Source organism: Leptodactylus fuscus, chromosome 10, assembly GCF_031893055.1.
Source record: "Leptodactylus fuscus isolate aLepFus1 chromosome 10, aLepFus1.hap2, whole genome shotgun sequence".
Lineage (NCBI taxonomy): Eukaryota > Metazoa > Chordata > Amphibia > Anura > Leptodactylidae > Leptodactylus > Leptodactylus fuscus.
This window is the reverse complement of record NC_134274.1, coordinates 3406859-3423359: the sequence shown is the minus strand read 5'-3', so window position 1 is coordinate 3423359 and position 16501 is coordinate 3406859. Positions and strand designations below refer to the sequence as shown.

General features: G+C 48.6%; 1 protein-coding gene across 7 annotated transcripts in view; it reads left to right on the top strand.

Moving 5' to 3' along the window:
* The window catches only part of ADD3 (adducin 3), a 67690-nt gene that overhangs the window by 45959 nt on the left and 5230 nt on the right, over positions 1 to 16501 (top strand). For 4 of the 7 annotated variants that reach the window (XM_075258645.1, XM_075258649.1, XM_075258643.1 and 1 more), the window contains exons 3-15: positions 6295 to 6519; positions 8599 to 8737; positions 8971 to 9015; positions 10178 to 10329; positions 10767 to 10847; positions 10928 to 11077; positions 11400 to 11543; positions 12280 to 12378; positions 12618 to 12800; positions 13052 to 13312; positions 13433 to 13552; positions 13702 to 13788; positions 13916 to 14015. In XM_075258645.1, coding sequence (XP_075114746.1) covers positions 6325 to 6519; positions 8599 to 8737; positions 8971 to 9015; positions 10178 to 10329; positions 10767 to 10847; positions 10928 to 11077; positions 11400 to 11543; positions 12280 to 12378; positions 12618 to 12800; positions 13052 to 13312; positions 13433 to 13552; positions 13702 to 13788; positions 13916 to 14015 — 1756 coding nt within the window. In that variant the 5' untranslated portion in view covers positions 6295 to 6324. Of the gene's footprint in view, positions 1 to 6025; positions 6210 to 6294; positions 6520 to 8598; positions 8738 to 8970; positions 9016 to 9997; positions 10029 to 10177; positions 10330 to 10766; positions 10848 to 10927; positions 11078 to 11399; positions 11544 to 12279; positions 12379 to 12617; positions 12801 to 13051; positions 13313 to 13432; positions 13553 to 13701; positions 13789 to 13915; positions 14016 to 16501 lie in introns of those variants that run through there. The other 3 variants (XM_075258646.1, XM_075258647.1, XM_075258650.1) reach the window with 3 other exon arrangements.

Sequence of the window (16501 nt, the reverse complement as noted above, 5' to 3'; positions counted from 1 at the left end):
CTACTCTGCTGGTACAGTCACTGTGTACATACATTACATTACTTCTCCTGTATTATACTCCAGAGCTGTGCTCACTATTCTGCTGGTACAGTCACTGTGTACATACATTACATTACTTATCCTGTATTATACTCCAGAGCTGCGCTCACTATTCTGCTGGTACAGTCACTGTGTACATACATTACATTACTTATCCTGTATTATACTCCAGAGCTGCGCTCACTATTCTGCTGGTGCAGTCACTGTGTACATACATTACTTATCCTGTATTATACTCCAGAGCTGCACTCACTATTCTGCTGGTACAGTCACTGTGTACATACATTACATTACTTATCCTGTATTATACTCCAGAACTGCGCTCACTATTCTGCTGGTACAGTCACTGTGTACATACATTACTTATCCTGTATTATACTCCAGAGCTGCGCTCACTACTCTGCTGGTACAGTCACTGTGTACATACATTACATTACTTCTCCTGTATTATACTCCAGAGCTGTGCTCACTATTCTGCTGGTACAGTCACTGTGTACATACATTACATTACTTATCCTGTATTATACTCCAGAGCTGCGCTCACTATTCTGCTGGTACAGTCACTGTGTACATACATTACATTACTTATCCTGTATTATACTCCAGAGCTGCGCTCACTATTCTGCTGGTGCAGTCACTGTGTACATACATTACTTATCCTGTATTATACTCCAGAGCTGCACTCACTATTCTGCTGGTACAGTCACTGTGTACATACATTACATTACTTATCCTGTATTATACCCCAGAGCTGCGCTCACTATTCTGCTGGTCACTGTGTACATACATTACATTACTTATCCTGTATTATACTCCAGAGCTGCGCTCACTATTCTGCTGGTGCAGTCACTGTGTACATACATTACATTACTTATCCTGTATTATACTCCAGAGCTGCGCTCACTATTCTGCTGGTGCAGTCACTGTGTACATACATTACTTATCCTGTATTATACTCCAGAGCTGCACTCACTATTCTGCTGGTACAGTCACTGTGTACATACATTACATTACTTATCCTGTATTATACCCCAGAGCTGCGCTCACTATTCTGCTGGTCACTGTGTACATACTTTACATTACTTATCCTGTATTATACTCCAGAGCTGCGCTCACTATTCTGCTGGTACAGTCACTGTGTATATACATTACATTACTTATCCTGTATTATACTGCAGAGCTGCGCTCACTATTCTGCTGGTACAGTCACTGTGTACATATATTACATTACTTATCCTGTATTATACCCCAGAGCTGCGCTCACTATTCTGCTGGTACAGTCACTGTGTACATATATTACATTACTTATCCTGTATTATACTCCAGAGCTGCGCTCACTATTCTGCTGGTGCAGTCAATGTGTACATACTTTACATTACTTATCCTGTATTATACTCCAGAGCTGCGCTCACTATTCTGCTGGTGCAGTCACTGTGTACATACATTACATTACTTATCCTGTATTATACTCCAGAGCTGCGCTCACTATTCTGCTGGTGCAGTCACTGTGTACATACATTACATTACTTATCCTGTATTATACTGCGCTCACTATTCTGCTGGTGCAGTCACTGTGTACATACATTACATTACTTATCCTGTATTATACTCCAGAGCTGCGCTCACTATTCTGCTGGTACAGTCACTGTGTACATACATTACATTACTTATCCTGTATTATACTCCAGAGCTGCGCTCACTATTCTGCTGGTACAGTCACTGTGTACATACATTACATTACGTATCCTGTATTATACTCCAGAACTGCGCTCACTATTCTGCTGGTGCAGTCACTGTGTACATACATTACATTACTTATCCTGTATTATACTCCAGAGCTGCGCTCACTATTCTGCTGGTACAGTCACTGTGTACATACATTACATTACTTATCCTGTATTATACTCCAGAGCTGCGCTCACTATTCTGCTGGTACAGTCTCTGTGTACATACATTACATTACTTATCCTGTATTATACTCCAGAGCTGCGCTCACTATTCTGCTGGTACAGTCACTGTGTACATACATTACATTACTTATCCTGTATTATACTCCAGAGCTGCGCTCACTATTCTGCTGGTACAGTCACTGTGTACATACATTACATTACTTATCCTGTATTATACTCCAGAGCTGCGCTCACTATTCTGCTGGTGCAGTCACTGTGTACATACATTACATTACTTATCCTGTATTATACTCCAGAGCTGCGCCCACTATTCTGCTGGTACAGTCACTGTGTACATACATTACATTACTTATCCTGTATTATACTCCAGAACTGCGCTCAGTATTCTGCTGGCAGACACTGTGTACATACATTACATTACTTATCCTGTATTATACTCCAGAGCTGCGCTCACTATTCTGCTGGTACAGTCTCTGTGTACATACATTACATTACTTATCCTGTATTATACTCCAGAGCTGCGCTCACTATTCTGCTGGTACAGTCACTGTGTACATACATTACATTACTTATCCTGTATTATACTCCAGAGCTGCGCTCACTATTCTGCTGGTGCAGTCACTGTGTACATACATTACATTACTTATCCTGCATTATACTCCAGAGCTGCGCTCACTATTCTGCTGGCAGACACTGTGTACGTACATTACATTACTTATCCTGTATTATACTCCAGAGCTGCGCTCACTATTCTGCTGGCAGACACTCCCATAATGCACTGGGCTGTGTTCTCTATGCTTGGGCTACAGATTATTAGAGCCAGTTTGGTGCAGGGGATGATGGGATATGTAGTTGTCTGATGGGTTACCTTGGCTGTGAGCACCAGGCATGGAGCGCCCCTTTAAGCAGTCTTGCCCCGCCCTCTCAGGATCTTTCTTCTCTCCAGCTGTCTCTAATAACTTTCTACGTTGCGACCTTCCTTGCGGTCCCCACGACGCCGCTGCCTGACTGCCAAGTGGATTCGCCATGTCCTTTCAGTAACCCTTCACTGTAGATGGATCTGTGGATGGAGCACATGGGGGGGTGTTATGTCCCCGTTTTTGACCCTGAGATCGTCTGCCGTGTATGTTATGGCGGCTTTATCTCGGATACGATCTCTGACCTGTCCAGTTTCTAGTACTTGGGGTTTTATTTCTTATACATGTTCCAGGTCTAATAATGTTTTTGCCCCTTTGTGGTTCTATTTTTCTCGCCCTCTTCTACTGATACAGTTTGTTTTGTTCATTTTTTGGGTACATTTATGACCTCTAAGGCCTCCACCTGGTATTGATGAGGGCCCATGTTTGTGCCGGACAGGGTTAAGGGTTAATGCGGGCGGCCATGGCTGACAATGACTTCTTGGCTCCTCCGGTGACTGGCACGGGCGCCCGTTCCCTCTTTTTCTCCCTTTCGTCCCCACAATGAGCCGCCTGTGTCCTTATGGTCATGTTCTCGGCAGCAGCGCACTACATGTGCCTGTCATCTGTCAGGGGGAGGCGGCAGCGCTGACCCCGCTACGTGATGTGCGTCTGTCCCAGATCATTACAGACCCTTTCATTTATTGGGGGGGGGTCCCTCCTCTAATAAAGTCCCGAATGTCTAGATCCGACCGCCCCAGCACATAACACACACCGCCCCAAGTATGTAATAACTTACTAAATCCTCTTAAAGGGACAGCACCTCTAACCATCATGTTCCCATAGGCTCAGCCAGTGCCGGGTCAGGTCCAGGAGAATCCCGGCCCTAATAATCTCTCCATTACACAGTCACACTGCCCCCTGTGGGTTAGATTACTAATACTGTACATCCTGCTTGAATAAAATTCCAAAAGCACAGTAAAGACTGACACCAGCACCGCCAGCAACCTCTACTTTATACGCAAACGTCTGTCGTCTGCTGCACTTCTATAGGATCTTGATCTTTGGGTTACTGTCCCTTTAAATCCGTTCACGTTGGACACTCTGCTCTTCTTCTGCACATCGATAAATCTACATATAATATGACAACTTTGCAATTGCTTTTCAGCTCTATTGTTTGCCTTCTACTCTAGTCACATCTAAAGCTGCGTTCTACCACAATACACTGCACACTTGGACATACAGTTCCTATATGTGCAATGTAAGCCTGTCCTGTATAGACTCTGCACCTGCAGAAAGCTGCAAGAGGAGGTGAGCAAACAAAGTCAATAGTATATTGACTGCAGCTTTGGATGTTACTGGAGTATGACATGGTTACTAAAGCTGGTGCATTAGGAGATGTAGATTTTCAGACATTGTATACAGAATACTCTATATAACGCCAGGACCAGCAGGGGGCACCAGTGACACATTTAACTTGCAGATTTGGATGTGATTGGAGCAGATGATTTGAACCCAAAGCCTCTGCGGTGTCTTTCCTATTAGCTTCACATTCAACGTCCATGGTGGTGACAACGGTAGCGGATTTGGTCGTAGTCACAAGTGGCGCCATCCGCTGCAGCGGGGACAACATGGCGGCAAGTTGTCGGCCAGGGCTGCGGTCCCCGCTATATACTATATACCCGATGATGGCGCGGAGGCCGCTGACCTCTCATGTACCTCTGATAGGGGAGAGAATGATAGAATGGTTACATTGTGATTGTTTGTATCTCATCTCCGGAATACAAAGTATCAGTCATGTGGCGACCTCTGGCTGACCCTGTATATGTCACTACCCAATCTGCGGCCAGAGGTCTCCGTACAGCTATGCCTTTGGCTTCCTGATGACCGTATCGCCATATGTCCGCCGTGTGATGTCCGTGAGCGCGCTTTTGTTTATGTTCTGATGACATCACATGGTTGTGTATCTGAGAAGCAAATATTTGGCCGCATCGAGCAGATGTCAGACGTTGTGGTTTTTCCTTACGTAGAGCTGAGGGTTTGTTACAATTGTATCCATTCTAGTAATAGTCTGTATCACACGGGGCTCAGTCGTTCTGGGACTTGTAGTTCTGAAGAGCTGCGGAGTACTCGGACGGGGAGCGAATAGTTAACAGCGAGGAAAGGAAGAGCGCTGTCATGTGCAGATGGTGTCAGAACAATGAATAGGAAACGGACTAGAAAAATAAACACATGGGGGGGGGGGGGGGTCACTGTCCATGGGAAATGGGAAGGTCCAAAGGGGCCAACGCAACCATACTACGAAAAAGTCAGCTTAGAGAAGACAGAAGGTAAAGCCATGATCTGATGAGAGATTAGGTCATGTGACCAGGTCCGGCACGCGTCACCTGTGACCGGAGTCTAGTGATGTCATCGGACTACACGGTGACATCACAGAACGCACAGTCTTTATATAATCCAACTTTATTGTCAGCAGACAAGGCCGGACCCAACCTGACCTAATACTTGTCACAGCCGACACTTTGTATCCAGCCTGGATCATTCTCTGTGGTTAGTTTGTTACAATGTATCAGTGCAGGTTACATAGAACATCTGGGGTCCTCATTAGTTCATAGATTGAGAAGACTCCTTACAAACCCTCATGTGCAAGAAGTATTAGTTCTGTATGATGGTGGGCGGGCTCTAGTGATGTCATCACTAACTTATTGTATGATTGCGTGATGTCATTGTGCAGCCTGATGACCTCACTACTGCCAGGACATGATCAAACACGCCTAATACTTATCTGTATAATCACGACCTGGCTATAGTGATGTCATCAGGCTACACAGTGACCTCATCAATTGTATAATCCGTAGTTGTTCTTTGTCACGTTCACATCTTGTCCTAATTCTTCTCACAGCTGAGGGTTTGTTACAGTTGCACCCAGTGTGAGCTCAGCACATCCGCTGCCCTGATCCACATTGTACATCTCACAGACTGGACGCCACTGTAACAAACCCTCTGCTGTCCCTGGGCTGATCCTTTCTATCTCTGCTCTGTGCAGATGTTGTGAGGGATTGAATACAATAGTCCGGGGGCGCTGTGTTTAGTTTGGAGGGGGCGTGTGTATTTTTGCACTCAGAGCGCTCCTTGTCAGATAATCCCCCGTCTTTGCTTCGCCATGTGACCCTCTCAGGTTTCAAAACAAATCTGGGGCGCAGTCTGGACGCGGGAGGGATAAGACCATCTGTCCGCTCCGCCCGCCCGGAGCAGTGTGCGCGTCCCGGCCATGATCAGTGACCTTGTGTCGCCCGTGAAAACCCAAACAGCGCAGCCGGCGGCCGATTTGACCCTCTTCCCTTCCCAGAATCCTCATGTGCAGGTGCTTACAGCAGAGGATTCTGGGTAGTGACCTGTTTCTCTCCCCCCCTTCCTCAGTGTAACACGTTGTTGGCTTTCTCTTGCAGGTGAGACCCGCGCACCCCTGTGACTGAGCCATGAGTTCGGGATCCAGCCAAGGGGTGATCACCGCCCCGCCCCCTCCCAGCATGCCTCACAAAGAGCGCTACTTTGACCGCATCAATGAAAACGACCCCAACTACCTCCGCGAGAGAAACATGTCGCCAGATCTCCGGCAGGACTTCAACATGATGGAGCAGAAGAAGAGAGTGACGCAGATACTCAAGAGCCCGGTGAGTGGGCGTGCGGGCGGGGGGCAGACAATGCATAGCTAAGCCCTTAAGTTGTCTTTGTGTCCGACGACGCGGCTAATCCTTTGCCCAGGATGCAATTGTCCTGGTGAAAGGAGCGTAACAAGTTGCTGAGGTAGCAGAGCCGAGTGTGTATGCTACTGCAGCAGGGCCGAGCGTCATCTGGGACAACCAAGGAGCCCGCCCTGTGTGATCTGGGGCATTACAGGACCTTTAGGTAACGCACTGTCACCCCCGCCATTGTGAAACTACAACTCCCAGCATGCCGACTGATCTGCCACTCCTCCTCATAGCAATGAATGGTACATGCTGGGAGTTGTAGTTTCACACGGCGGTTGCTGACCCCTGCACTAATCTGTACTCTGCACACAAATAATGCAACTAATGACAAACTCAGCTCTGCTGCATCTGCGCTGTACAACATAAGGACCCTGCATTTCCAGCTGGAGACTGAGCCACCAATAATCCTGTTTACAGGAAGTCTCTATTTAGCCTGCGCACCCCGGGGGTCCTTTTTCGGACAGACCCCGCTCGCCCGGCCCCTCGGTGCCCTCCGCTTCATTACACAATCACACAAGAGTGTCCGAGACTCTGTAGGGAGCAGCGGGAGCGGAGGACGGGGGGAGCGGGATCATGGCTGCACAGGGCATTAACCCATTGAGGGCCCTAGTGGTCCAGGGAATAGGATTTGGGGGTACAGCTTGTGCAGTGACTTCAGCTCTGCTACATTTGTACCGGTTTAATACTAAGCTCTTCTGAAATCAGAAAAAATCCAACGACGTAGAAGAGGGATCCACATTGGCGCAGATGGAGGGGCCTGTATTGCACCATTTACAACCTCTGTCGCCACCAGAAGCAGAGTAATGAACCCCCTCATCCTATTGCGCCCCCCAAAGCTTTTCACCTCTTTGTGGACATCTGCTGCTTTTTGTAAGAGATCAGAATGCCCCCTGCTGGTGATAACTGCACACTGCAACCTCTTCATTTGTCTCCTACAAGCCTGGGGGTGGGGGTGGGGGGCTTCATCCTCTGAGTTCTCATTCCCGTTTTTCTGGTGACGTGACTGCCACCCTGTGGTGAATGTCGTGTCTGGATCTGATCTTAGGACACCCTGGACTGTCTGATTTACTATAAAGACCGCCCTAGGTTATACCACAAATCTACGCCCGGGCCTCAGTTCAGAGGTGGCTTCATGCGCCAGGTCAGAGGTTAAGGCTCTTAGAAGGCGGGTAGCAGGAAGGGGTTAAGCAGGGCCATGACTGGAGGGTTCTTGGTTAAGCCCGGCCCTGGATGCACTGATGTGGATGTACGTAGATGATTCAGTACCAGGAAAGTTTCCAAAATCCTTCCCTTAGTACAAATACCTTGAGGAAACATTCCAGAGAAGAGGTGCAGCGCAGGAGGAGACCAGGGAGGAGGGGGTATGAAGCTGAGGTGTCCACCTTGCCCCCGGGCGCCCCCTGCTGGTGCTGGGCCGAGTCCTCCAGCACTTTGTCCTCAGTGATGGATGTTTCGGGGCCGGGCAGATTTCCAGACTCCTGTGTGGTTGTGTAGGAGGGGGCGCTGCAGCGAGAGGGTCGTCCTCCTCCTACGGGCGCTGACCCGTTCTGCTAATTAGCAGATACAACGCCCCCGGCTGCAAATTAATTAAAAAGCAAAAAAAAACAATTAATGTCTGGGATTCTTGTAAACAGATGATGCGAAAGCTCTGGCGTCAGCTGCTTTATAGAAGCGAATGTGCTGATACAATGAGTCACATCTGCCCATAGTGTCTGATACTGCCCCCTATAGGGGATCTAGTGGATTTACAGCTCAGGTCCGGGTCAGAACGGACGTCTTGCAAACATTTATCCCTCTCCTCCATATTTGTCAGCCGATGATGACGTATTGCTAAATACAAGTGACCATCACATGTCTTTCAGTTCCTCCAGTCGCATCCAGAGCTGCACACTACGCTGCCTTCTGTGTATTAGTAGGAAGCAGCATTGTGAATGCAGCTCTGGAGTAAGACCCGATGTAACCCTGTACTTTGTACTCAGTGACCTCCCTCTTATTTTGCAGGCGTTTCGTGAGGATCTGGAAAGTCTCATTCAAGATCAGATGAAGAAAGGAAATAACCCGACGGGGCTCCTGGCCCTGCAGCAGATCGCAGACTACATCATGGCCAGCTCCTTCGCCGGCTTCCCCTCCTCTCCACTCAGTAAGTTTCCTTAATGTTTTGCCCCTGAGCTCCTCTATAGGTAACCCCGTATACCTGGTCTATACTGTACAGTGCGACCCCCACTGTATGGAGATAGACTAGTTAGACCCTATTACATCTGGTGTGAAGGGGGCACTTACTTATGCACATGGGTGATCCAGACGATAGATTAACCCTTTACACTTAGACAATGATTCCAGTTCCCTTTGTCTAATACGATGTTTTGTTTGAAGCTCACAGACCTCTCAGTGTGACGAGCTCGCAGCATCCGGAAGGGGGTGAATACTATTTCATGTCGCTCTGTGTCTTATCGTCCGTAGATCTGCAGCCGGCTTAAAGCAAACCTTTCACCTTATTTAGTGCCCCCCCCTTTAAAAATCACCACTTCCACCGATTCCGGCACAGTTGGTATTTTTTCTCTCGCCCCCACCCATCCTGAGCGATCAGTACTGTTGGTTTGGTGCCTGATATGTTAACTGGACTCCCTAATGTCAAGTGGGTGGTATCAGGCAAGGGGGCGTGGCAGCTTGACATTGCCCAATCAGAGGCAGTTGGGTGGTGTCAGGCAATCGGAGGCGGGCAGTGTCTGCTATGAGTCGCCCCTCCTTGCCTGTACCTGACTCCACCCACTTGACAATAGGGAGTCTAGTTAACCTATCGGGCTCCAAAGCAACAGCACTGATGGCTCAGGGATGGTGAGGAACATACCAACTATGCTGGAGACAGTGAAAGGTTCCCTTTATGGCACTAAATAATGGGGAGGGGACTGGGAACCTGGGGCGTGAATACTTATTCTGTGTGCGCGCTTGGTGTAATGATCTGCAGACTGCTTTAGAAACAAAATAATGGATATGACTGGAAAAGCAGGGGGCGTGAATACTTTTTCAACTCGCACATTGTCTATAGATCTCCGGCTTTTCACCCAGACCGCTGACCACGTGCGCAGGTTTATGGCTCTGATAGCTAAGGCCGGCTCTGTCTATACTTCTACAAGACGGTTTGTGCCTATCATCAGCGGCGCCCATAATCTGGCTGACATCCTGGCACGCCCATCCATAAATGTGTCCTGAGGGCGACTGATAGGCAGGTACAAAGGTTTGGCAGCTGTAAACAAGCTGAAGGGCTCGGCTGCACCTCCAAAACCAGCAGGAGGAGAGCGGCAGCCCCGGGCGCTCCACCAACCTCTCTCTCAGGGACTCCCGACTGTTATGTCTAATTACCCCCCTCTGGAAGGACACTCCTAGACACCCAGGAGCGCCCCCTACTGGTCACGTCATCATGGGGAAGCAGGGTAGGACGCTCGGCTTCTGTGGATTATTTGGATAGCTTTATGTGGTGTATTCAGCAGCTTCTATGTGTCCTGCCTTAGAGGGGGCTGTTATGGTGGAGGAGGGGGAGTCGCTCAATAATTCGGCCCTGATCTCCAATCTCCTTTTCCAGGTTTGGGGATGGTGACTCCGGTGAACGACGTTCACCCCGCCATGGAGGGCATGATGGTGAAGGGCGAGAGGTTGATTCGATGCAAGTTGGCTTCTATGTACCGCCTGGCTGATCTCTTCGGGTGGGCGCACCTGTCCAACGCCTACATCACGGTAAGTGCAAATTACAGGACGCTCCTGCTCCATAGTGAGGGGGTGACACTGTGACCACGGGGGGTATCCCCCAAATTACAAGTCCTGTAGCTTTCTGAAACTTTGCAGTTCAGCCCGTCACAGTGGAGTAATTGTTTATTTTTTGGGGGGCTTTGTGTGCTTGGGAGCCCCTCCTGATCTAATCCTGCTTGCACAGCTGCAGAGCTTGTTAGTGTATTGGATCTCTCTCCCATAAAGAGACTGTACGTGGTCAGGATGGGTTTTCGGCTTCCTGATTGAAACCGTTACATTGTAAGGAATTGGAACAAGTTTCTAAGAAGTTTCAGTTTGATGTTAAACGTTGGTGCAATGACCTGTAGAAACCAATAGGTGGCGCTTTTGTGTATATTATTATAATATTTGATAGAGTAATTTTTTTATTTATTTATTTTTTGCAGGTCCGGGTCAGCAAGGAGCAAGACCACATCCTGATCATTCCCAGAGGCCTCTCCTTCTCCGAAGCATCTGCCGCCAACCTGGTAAGTGCGGCGCCCCCTCTCACCATTTCTAGAAACTGGATGGTTTTGACTTCTTCAATCACTTTCTTTACGTTTTGCAGGTGAAGCTGAACATAGTCGGTGAAGTGGTGGATCAGGGCACAACCAACCTGTGCGTCGACCCCTCCGGGTTCAGCCCCCACGCAGCCATCTACTCCACCCGTCCTGATGTGCGATGTGTGATCCATATACACACCCCCGCCACTGCTGCTGTGAGTGACATTGTCTGCAAGTTATTGGCATTACCAGCTTGTAGCACTAGGACCCAGCAGTAAAGTGCACAGGTCATTCAGGAGGAGCGGCGTAGGTTTACTACGTATTCAGGGGGTCTGTTCTGGTCCTGTGATGGCGGCCCCGTACACGACACCACACTGATACATGTAATAGTGACAAGCCGTAGAGGTGCTACACACAGATGCATGGCGCGTCACGTTTATCGGAGCCGTCACATAACATATCCAGGTCTTGTTCAGATGTCCACTGTAGGTCTGTGGCGCCCCCTGCTGGTCCTCACTCTCCTCCTCCTCTCATCAGGTCTCTTCCATGAAGTGCGGCATCCTCCCCATCTCCCAGGAAGCCTTGCTGCTCGGCGACGTGGCGTACTACAATTACCAGGGATCTCTGGACGAGCAGCAGGAGAGGATCCAACTGCAGAAAGTTCTGGGGCCCAGCTCTAAGGTAACGCAAAATAGAGACCAGAGACTAAAGGGTTACTGCAGTCTAATGGGAATGATGCATTAAGAGAAGTTCTGCAGCTTCCTGATAGATCTTGCGCTCTGCAGGTGCCCGATTGACCTCGTATCTCACAGCTGAGGGTTTGTTACTGTTCAGCCAAAGCGGCATTGTAGAACTGGAATTAAAGGGGCGTCTAGTGAGGGTCAAACCTCGCCAGATTTTTTTGTTTGCTTTTTTTTCTGTACCCTCCCTGGGTCCCCAATTATTGTACTGTGGAATCTGAAGAGCTCCTGGACTAATAATAACTTGTGGGCGGTAAACCCCCAAAATTTTGCTAAACCCTGGAATTTTTGGAAGTTTTGTAAACCAGTTTGCTCAGGAGGCACCAGCAGTAGATGGTCGGTGAGGTCTGGACTTTGTGACTCTCACCAGTCACCTTTAAGCCCCCTGCACAGCAGCCCCGTCCCCGACCAACCCCCTGATGTGCAGAGGCCTGCAGCCAGTTGTATACACTTGAATGGAGTCTTGCAGCAGTTCCCCTCACGGTGGGTGGGGGGCGCTGTTATAACAGGACTGTAAAGGGAATGCAGTGACAAATAAGTATCTCCTTTCTCCCGATCGGTTTGACACCCCCCTCCTCCCCATAACCATTATACACTTTAGCCTCAGCCTGTAGGTGGCGCCGCGTACATGACTGCACCTTGTGTTACTCAGGGGGCTTCTCCTTTGTCTCTTGCAGGTCTTGGTGCTGCGGAATCACGGGGTGATGGCGCTGGGAGAAACCGTAGAGGAAGCTTTCCATTACATCTTCAATGTGCAGCTGGCCTGTGAGGTCCAGGTAAGGGCAGGACATTCATATCTTATACTCCAGTCACATCCAGAGCTGCAATCAAAATTCAGTCTCTAAAGCTGTATGGCTTCACCCCCAGTGTGCACAGGTTTGCTGTGTGGTGACTGATGCATTATGTGGGAGAACACTACATCTCCCACAATGCAATGCTACATGGCCCACAACAAGTTGTCTTATACAGCCACAGGGGAGTTCTGTGCCCCATATATGTTGTCTTTTTTTTGCAGGTCCATGCCCTGGCCGGGGCTGGAGGAATAAACAACCTTCTGATGCTGGACCTGGAGAAGTACAAGCCCCTCACACATTCCTTGGCCGCAGGTGGCGGGGGAGGGGTGAACATGGAGGGGCAGTACAAGTGGAAAGTCGGGGAACTGGAATTCGAGTCCCTTATGAGAATGCTGGACAATCTGGTAAGTGGCCCATAAATCTGCAAGAGGGGCCCCTAGGATCCGGAATAAGCACCATGGGGCCCAAACTAATCACAAGTCGCTTACGTTCCTTTGCAGTTTAGTTTACAGCACCATCTAGTGGTGGTTGTGCAGTACTGCAGGTTTTGTATATTTTTGCATTTTTTTTCCTGCGCCCTCTGGTGGTTATCAAGTGTTATTGCCCCCTATTGATTCCAGTGCCTATAACGCATCATCCTCCGCTTTTCCTGCAGGGCTATCGGACGGGGTACGCGTACAGGCAGCCGCTGACACGTGAGAAGCCGCGACACAAGAGCGAGGTTGAGATCCCCGCCACGGTCACCGCCTTCTCCTTTGAGGACGAGCAGGGGTTGCCACGTTCTCCACTCAAGTACCTGGCACAGAAGCAGCAGAGGGAGAAGACCCGCTGGCTCAACTCGCCAAACACTTACCTAAGGGTCCACGTACCCGAGGAGTCCATGAATGGAGAGATGAGCCCTAGAACTAAGATCATGGTGAGACCGGGCCCGTGGCCCCTTTATAAGCTGCTTTGGGTTTAGTTGATGGTGTCATTCTTCACTGAGGTTCTGGCATTCTATTCATGAACCTTTATTTAATTTCTGCTTTTCCTTCAGTGGATGAAAGCCGATGAGTTGAGCAAGGCTTCCAGCGGAAATCCCATTAAGATTGAGGATCCCAACGCCTTTGTCCCATTAAACACCAACCCAACAGATGTTCTGGAGAAGAGGAACAAGGTGAGGGCATGCTGGGAGTTGTAGTCGTACTGACCCCATTTAGAGGGGGTGGGGCTTTGATAACCTCCGTCACCTTTCTGGATAGGACCCTGGTAGTGTAACTGAGAAACACGGACTGACTACTTGAGCTTCCTTTCACCTCCTTATAGATTCGGGAGCAGAATCGGTACGATCTGAAGACGGCCGGACCACAGTCACAAGTCTTGGCAGGGATCGTAGTGGAAAGGCCTCCGCCTGTAAGTATCCGAGTCCAGGTCTTTACCCAAGGGCGAGTGCTGATTGGTCCGTGCTTGTAGATTTAGCTCCTCGGCTGTCGCTTATATCGGAGGATTTGTTCATCGTGACTTGTTCTGTCCCTTCCAGATGACACAGTTTGAAGAGGACGAGAACGCACCCCCTCCCCCTCCTAATCCATTCAGCCAATTACTAGAGGAGGAGAAAGGAGGCGAAAACGGCACACAAGGTATGGGGACCCCAGAAACGCCTGACACCTCGCTACTGCCCCCTAACTGCATCATTACATAACTACTATGTCTGTCTGTGCATGAATTAACCCTTAAAACTTCAGTAACACACACAGAGTATACATGGATTTAATCTCTGCTGTATATACAACCTCTGCCAGAATATACTACACAGAGAGACACGGAGGTTATAGGACTGTGCAGACAGTGTATAATGTAATACAACAGACTAAGGGGGCGCTGTGCTCTAGTCTGGTCGCATCTATTACAATCAGCCTCCCCTCTCCTGACATGGCTGATAACAGATAGTAATAGATTGTATTCCCCTGTCCTACAGTCGGCCTCTCCTCTCCTGACATGGCTGATAACAGATAGTAATAGATTGTATTCCCCTGTCCTACAGTCGGCCTCTCCTCTCCTGACATGGCTGATAACAGATAGTAATAGATTGTATTCCCCTGTCCTACAGTCGGCCTCTCCTCTCCTGACATGGCTGATAACAGATAGTAATAGATTGTATTCTCCTGTCCTACAGTCGGCCTCTCCTCTCCTGACATGGCTGATAACAGATAGTAATAGATTGTATTCCCCTGTCCTACAGTCGGCCTCTCCTCTCCTGACATGGCTGATAACAGATAGTAATAGATTGTATTCCCCTGTCCTACAGTCGGCCTCTCCTCTCCTGACATGGCTGATAACAGATAGTAATAGATTGTATTCCCCTGTCCTACAGTCGGCCTCTCCTCTCCTGACATGGCTGATAACAGATAGTAATAGATTGTATTCCCCTGTCCTACAGTCGGCCTCTCCCCTCCTGACATGGCTGATAACAGATAGTAATAGATTGTATTCCCCTGTCCTACAGTCGGCCTCTCCTCTCCTGACATGGCTGATAACAGATAGTAATAGATTGTATTCCCCTGTCCTACAGTCGGCCTCTCCTCTCCTGACATGGCTGATAACAGATAGTAATAGATTGTATTCTCCTGTCCTACAGTCGGCCTCTCCTCTCCTGACATGGCTGATAACAGATAGTAATAGATTGTATTCCCCTGTCCTACAGTCGGCCTCTCCATTCCTGACATGGCTGATAACAGATAGTAATAGATTGTATTCCCCTGTCCTACAGTCGGCCTCTCCTCTCCTGACATGGCTGATAACAGATAGTAATAGATTGTATTCCCCTGTCCTACAGTCGGCCTCTCCTCTCCTGACATGGCTGATAACAGATAGTAATAGATTGTATTCCCCTGTCCTACAGTCGGCCTCTCCTCTCCTGACATGGCTGATAACAGATAGTAATAGATTGTATTCCCCTGTCCTACAGTCGGCCTCTCCTCTCCTGACATGGCTGATAACAGATAGTAATAGATTGTATTCCCCTGTCCTACAGTCGGCCTCTCCTCTCCTGACATGGCTGATAACAGATAGTAATAGATTGTATTCTCCTGTCCTACAGTCGGCCTCTCCTCTCCTGACATGGCTGATAACAGATAGTAATAGATTGTATTCCCCTGTCCTACAGTCGGCCTCTCCTCTCCTGACATGGCTGATAACAGATAGTAATAGATTGTATTCTCCTGTCCTACAGTCGGCCTCTCCTCTCCTGACATGGCTGATAACAGATAGTAATAGATTGTATTCCCCTGTCCTACAGTCGGCCTCTCCTGACGTGGCTGATAACAGATAGTAATAGATTGTATTCCCCTGTCCTACAGTCGGCCTCTCCTCTCCTGACATGGCTGATAACAGATAGTAATAGATTGTATTCCCCTGTCCTACAGTCGGCCTCTCCTGACATGGCTGATAACAGATAGTAATAGATTGTATTCCCCTGTCCTACAGTCGGCCTCTCCTCTCCTGACATGGCTGATAACAGATAGTAATAGATTGTATTCTCCTGTCCTACAGTCGGCCTCTCCTCTCCTGACATGGCTGATAACAGATAGTAATAGATTGTATTCCCCTGTCCTACAGTCGGCCTCTCCTCTCCTGACATGGCTGATAACAGATAGTAATAGATTGTATTCTCCTGTCCTACAGTCGGCCTCTCCTCTCCTGACATGGCTGATAACAGATAGTAATAGATTGTATTCCCCTGTCCTACAGTCGGCCTCTCCTCTCCTGACATGGCTGATAACAGATAGTAATAGATTGTATTCCCCTGTCCTACAGTCGGCCTCTCCATTCCTGACATGGCTGATAACAGATAGTAATAGATTGTATTCCCCTGTCCTACAGTCGGCCTCTCCTCTCCTGACATGGCTGATAACAGATAGTAATAGATTGTATTCCCCTGTCCTACAGTCGGCCTCTCCTCTCCTGACATGGCTGATAACAGATAGTAATAGATTGTATTCCCCTGTCCTACAGTCGGCCTCTCCTCTCCTGACATGGCTGATAACAGATAGTAATAGATTGTATTCCCCTGTCCTACAGTCGGCCTCTCCTCTCCTGACATGGCTGATAACAGATAGTAATAGAT